This window comes from Indicator indicator, chromosome 17 (assembly GCF_027791375.1).
Source record: "Indicator indicator isolate 239-I01 chromosome 17, UM_Iind_1.1, whole genome shotgun sequence".
Lineage (NCBI taxonomy): Eukaryota > Metazoa > Chordata > Aves > Piciformes > Indicatoridae > Indicator > Indicator indicator.
This window is the reverse complement of record NC_072026.1, coordinates 8,201,449-8,207,448: the sequence shown is the minus strand read 5'-3', so window position 1 is coordinate 8,207,448 and position 6,000 is coordinate 8,201,449. Positions and strand designations below refer to the sequence as shown.

The window sequence follows — 6,000 nt, the reverse complement described above, 5'->3', positions numbered from 1 at the left end:
AAACTGGTCATCTGGCCAAAGAGCAGGCACACATTACTAGCTTGTGAAGACATTACACTTGTTCCCTCAGTAACAATGGAGTATTTTAGTTTTCCACAATGGAAAGGTGGTGTGTTTTTTTTCAGCTCTTGTTTTTTGAGTGTGATTTTTTTTTAATTTTTCTTTTTTTAAAAAAAAGCTTCTGTACTGCCTACAAAGGAAAAATTACACCCCGTTTTCAATAACACTATTTGCCAAATCTTCAGTGCAAAATAAATTTCCTATTCTTATAACTGCCTAACTCAATGTTTATGTAAGGAAAAAATTATGGAAAGCATGCACTTGTCTATAAAGTACTAACGCCTGACAAGGATTGCTACATATATTTTACATTTAGTGTTACCAACTCATCTTCCCTGATTTCTGCATCCAAATATAATATTCCTACCTGCCAAGATATAAAAAAGGCACAGATCATACAACTTTTTTGCTAATGAAAATGACAATTGTTACATCACACGTATTTCAGGGTCCACTAAAATATTGAAAAAGGTGGACCAGAATGTGAACTGACACAGGACATAAAACGACATAGCATTTCATGAACTTGTAAGTTAGATTGAAAACAGAAGCCAATTTGATTACTGCAAACACTATTTATTCTGAAAATTGAAATTGAGCAGTGAATTTGACCCGATGTGTTAAAATGGTACAACTGAACAGAAAGTTTACCAATGCACAGCTCAGTATTCTTAAAACAAAAAAGAATCTTTCATTGTTTGAACTGCAATATGTACTCAAAAGCAATTTTGAGAAATTCAGATATTTTTATGCAAATATTTGAATAACTTCTTATTCTGAAAACAACTGCATACTGTCGATGTTAAAAAAGGCTAACAGAGAACATATGTTCATTTCATGCCCTGCGCCATCTTGCCTACTATTTGTCTTTGGCCTAACAAGTTTCTCTAACATGGAATAGGAATTACTGAAACAGTATAGGAAATATGACTTCAGAATTATGCAGTTTAGGGTACTCCATTCACCAGTGGCTGTTGACCATCCGCGCTGTCCGTTTTCTCTTTCTTCTGGTTACGTTCTTTACCCGTGCGCAGCCGACTACCTTCATTGGAGGTATTCTGTAATGTTTTAGTGTGGACACTCCTTTCATTATTGCAGTCAATTCTGATCTGGAACAAGTCAGAGTTATATAAAGCATTCTCTTCCTTTCATTCGCCCCTCAGACATTCATTACCTTAGCTGCCTGGGAGAAGTGTTATTTGTTAAACAGAAAGCACAGATAATACAACACTCTCATGGCTTTGTTAAATGTATCCAGATGAAGAGTGTGTGTTTCTGTGTGGACCTAAAAAATAAAACAACTAAAAAATCCCACCTACAATCTACCTAGCCTTATAAGCAAAACAATTTCTTCCCAGTGTGTTTGTGCAAAAGGAAGCTGAAGAACTAACAGCAGATTGATGTCTGAAAAATCATTTCACTTTCAGTAATTCAAATTGCTACTTGTCACATACAACTTTTTTTTTTAATTACAGAAAAGTTGCCATGAAATGATACTAACACTCAAAAAAGTCTACTCAGCCATCTGTTGAATCTGGAAAAAAAAAAAAAAGTTCATTGAATCCACCAAAAAGACTTCTGTGGCCTTTTGAAGTGGTCACAAAAAATGTCAAAAAATGCATTTTGAAAGCAAAATCTGAATGCTAATGAAAGGAGTAAGTCCTTCCTTGAAATATTTAAAAAGACTTCCAACTTGATGAGTCAAGTTGCAGCAATATCCAAGTACTAATTCCCATACAGATTATAATCTCATCCAGATCTCAGAGCAACAGAAAAAAAAAAAAAAGGATCATGGCTTGTTGACAAGTGCCTTAGTTTCTTTTTCAGCACCATAATTCACTGCTGACTATTTCAAATTTTGTAAGTTAATCAGTCTTTAACTATAAAAGTTCTATGGACAAAAAAAATTTCTGACATATTAATATTCAGGTACTACACCTTCGAGTTTAGCATGTGCACTTGGAAAATAAATTGTTCCATTTCCACCACCCCTCATTTCTTAAGCAGGCTTTCTAAAACCAAACCAAGAGTCATCTCAATCTCCCATTGGAAGTGTGACTCCTAGAAGCACCATGCAGAAAGCAGCAGCTTACTGTATCTGCTCATTACTCTTCCCAATATAACTCATCCTATGCATTAAGAGATAGTAGAAGGTTTGCATGTTATTTCTAGCAAGAACAGTTTCCATATGGGGAGACTTAACCTACATGAAATATCACCGTGAAAACTTTGCACAACAACACATATTCGAAAAAGTTGTAGAAACATCCTTGTAAAAGGCTATAAAATATTTAAGGTTATAAAATATTTCAATATATGACTTCAAAAAGTGCCTTGGCATGCATTTTTAACTTACTTTCTAGATTTCATAGCCTTCAATTGCAAATGTTTCATTTAGTAGTGAGAGTAGTTTCTCAAGTTTAATCTTTCTTACTCTGAAGATTCTGGCTACAACACACTATATCAAGTCTTAAGGATTCTCATCCCTCAGGTATATAGGCAACAAATAACAACACACAACACAGCAAGAAAAAAGCTAAAACCAAAAAGCTAGTTAAGAACAAAGACTGAAATCAAGCTGGTTAATAAATCCTTGGGACTGGTGATTAGAGTTCTAACTAAACTGAGAGCTAAGCTAACACCACAAAGTCACATCTTTACACAACTTGATATATTGAGATTCCTATGTGCATGCTACAAGATGACACAGAACTCTTCCATATCCTATTAGGGAATTAGGAAGCACAAGGCCACTGTGTCAGTTGCAGCTGTGAAGACTCTAAAGTCAGTATGACACTCAATCTCAAGCAGTGTAGACTTTTAGTAAGAGAAAAATTACCTCAAGAGATCCATCTGCTGTTCTCCCTTTTGCATCTCTTGAGTTACGCTGACGGTTATCTGTTCGTGACTGTTCATCACTTCCTGTAAGAAGAATTTATCAACCGAGTTGTTGAATAAAGAAATATGACCTTCACTTACTTAAATGGTATATAAGCATAATAGAGAGTTGCTTTATGGTTTTAGATAAACATTTAAAAAATATTCTTAATAACATAACAGTTCTTAAACTATGGGCCAAGAATCACTGAAGAAAATGTTCTCAAGTGTTAATCAAAGTAGACAAAACCAGTGTTTAAAACCACTACAGTTTAAAAAGAGACTGTCTACTGAAGAAAAACACCTCTCACAAAATGATTAACCTCAGAAGTACACTTGGATTTTAGTACTGCTTAACATGCTCACAGTTTTTCTAATGGTTTATAAACTAAGTTCCACATTACCCCCTTTAGACAAAAAAATCTTATTAATTCAGCAATACCTATACTTTGGAATAAAAAGAAATAAAAATCAAGAAATAAGCAGAGTTGTAGACAAAAATATTGAAATAAATAACGAAATACCACAATAAATATACATAATTAAGTTCTTTCATCTTACTTTTGCCTAGTCATTTCCATTAAACGCAAATTACAAACCAATACAATACTGTTGCATGAAAATAAAATATAAGTTGGAAATACAGACAGTTGGATGAGTAAAGAGAGTAAAAGATTTTTCACTACCCACTGATGAACTAGAACCTGATGCCTTGAGCCCCATGAGTGATGGCACAGCCCACAAACTTGAGTTGATGCATATTCATGAAAGCAAATTATTAAGAATGCTACCCCAATTTATTCCTATAGGCTTTACACAATATATGAAGAGCCAGAGATGGAATCCCCCCTTAACAATTCTGCAGACTACACCAAAATGTATAAAGTGCTTTGATACACTGGAGGTCAAGGCTGATAATCAAAAAGCCTTCAACAAGCTGAAAGAATAGGCCAACAAAAACTCATTAGCTTTAAGGATGAAGCTCAAGTCCCAGAGCTTCAACAGGATTACCTCATGCAATAGTACATACTGTGAAATGACTATGTATGCAGCAGCTCCACATGAAAGGAGCTGTCCTGTGGACAACTTGAATAGGACATGACTGTACTCTTGCAACAGAGACAGCCGACTGAATAAATAGGTTGTGTTAGGAGGAATGTGGCCAGCAGAGTAGAAGGAATTTATCCCCTCAACATTTAACACACCTGAATCAATGTATTCAATTTAAGCCACTAACCAATTAGAGAGAATTCAGGAGAGCCACCAGGATGAGAGCCACCAGGATGACTAAGAGGCTGGAGCAGATGACAAAAGAGAGGCTTATAGAAGGGAGTTTGCTTAAGGATTCTAACACTAACCTGTTTCAAAAATCAAATCTACACTTACCTTTGAATCCTCCACGACCCCTCCCTCCTTGCCCTCTTCCACCACCTCCACGTCTTCGCCCATCTCCTCTACGAAGGTAGTTGTCTCGCTCCTCTTCTGCTGGGGCTGCTGACCAATCGCTAAGTTCATCTCTGTGATCAGATTCTGTTTCAGAAGCATTTGATGCTTCAGAATTAGTTCCTATCGAGATGATAAAAAAAATATTTCCAAACATGCCAGTGTAGCTTAGCATGAAAACATTGAAGCAGAAAAAAAATACTTAAAAAATGTTTTTTATGTGTTGTCAAACAGTTCTGGGTTTTTTTGCCTCCCAACCTCTGTATCATACATAATACAGAAAACTATTTGCTATGCATTGCCTCTTTAAAAATTAAAGACAGACACAAATAAAAGTTGGAAGTGTATTTCAGGTTAAATAATTAAATGCACCAGACAATTTATTGGTGCCATCAGCATATCAATGTATTATTGAATCCACTATGCAAATGAAGCAAGTCTGGTAAAATGTAGCAACTCTAACAGAATATACTTCTGTATTTCTAAACCCAAAAACTCTGAATATAACCTGTTCTGTCTTCCCTCACCACTGTAACTCCTCTATGAAAAAAAAAAAAAATCTATCATGAAACAGCCTGTAACAGACACTAAAAAAGCAGATAACCAAGTCAGAATGCTAGACAGGTATCAAATCCAAAATAACTGGCCGTTATAATTTTTGTACTTAACAGATCACCTTCACTGATTAAAAACTGGTTCTTTAATCTTTTCCTGTAGAACCCTGTTATCAGGCAGATAAGCTGACATCTGAAGACAGTAAAATAAGCTTCAGCACAAAAACATTCATTTTATGTTATGTAGAAGAGAAGCTCTGACACAGGCCTTTCAGCCAGGACAAACAGCAGCTGACTTACGTTAGGAATAATGAACTAACAGATTGCTCTGAAGCAGCACAGTCCTGAAAACTATTCATTAATGAATTATACAAGGTTTTATAAATGGAACATTACATTTTGGTGACTAGGCTCTTGTAGTAGAAACAAAGTTCAACATAACGTAAGGAAAATAGCTCTTCTGCAAATTGAGCTACACAGTAGTTTCACATAAGAATATTTGTATTATGATTGCTTCTTATACAGTCAAATAAAAACTGAGGCATTATTATTAGGAACTGTTCAAAATATGGATAAAATAACAATTGTTGCCCAAAAGCGCTCATAATGTAGAAGACATAAGGCCTGCAGTGACAGGACAAAGGACAATGGCTTCAAACCAGAGAACACTTAGATTGGATGCTAGGAACAAGTTCTTTACTATGAGGGTGGTGGATCACTGGGACACGTTGCCCAGGGAGGTGGTTGAGGCCCATTCCCCAGAGATAATCAAGGTGAGATTCAACAAGGCCCTGGGCAACTTGGTCTAGTTGAGGATGTCCCTGCTCACTGCAGGGAGGTTGGACTAGATGACCTTTGTAGGTCCCTTCCCGCCTGAACTACTCCACAATTCTATAAGCATACTGTGAGACAGGAACTGCATGGAAGTAAGTTTAGAATACTTTTAAGCTCTGCATTTTTCCTCAGACTGTTTTCTGCAGCTTAAAGCTCTATGTAATCTTTAAATATTAATATTCAGTATTACGCAAAATTGTTTTAGCAGCTCTGCTTCCAAGTCCAGTCTTTT

At 35.9% G+C, this 6,000-nt stretch overlaps 1 protein-coding gene across 1 annotated transcript in view; it reads right to left on the bottom strand.

Moving 5' to 3' along the window:
* Positions 1-842: 842 nt before the first annotated feature.
* FMR1 (fragile X messenger ribonucleoprotein 1) overlaps positions 843-6,000 on the bottom strand; it is a 28,400-nt gene continuing 23,242 nt past the window's right edge. Inside the window, exons 13-15 of the mRNA XM_054388810.1 lie at positions 4,320-4,503; positions 2,900-2,978; positions 843-1,169 (exon numbers count right to left, since the gene is read on the bottom strand). Of these exons, the coding sequence (XP_054244785.1) occupies positions 1,008-1,169; positions 2,900-2,978; positions 4,320-4,503 (425 nt within the window). The 3' untranslated portion in view covers positions 843-1,007. The remainder of the gene's footprint in view (positions 1,170-2,899; positions 2,979-4,319; positions 4,504-6,000) is intronic.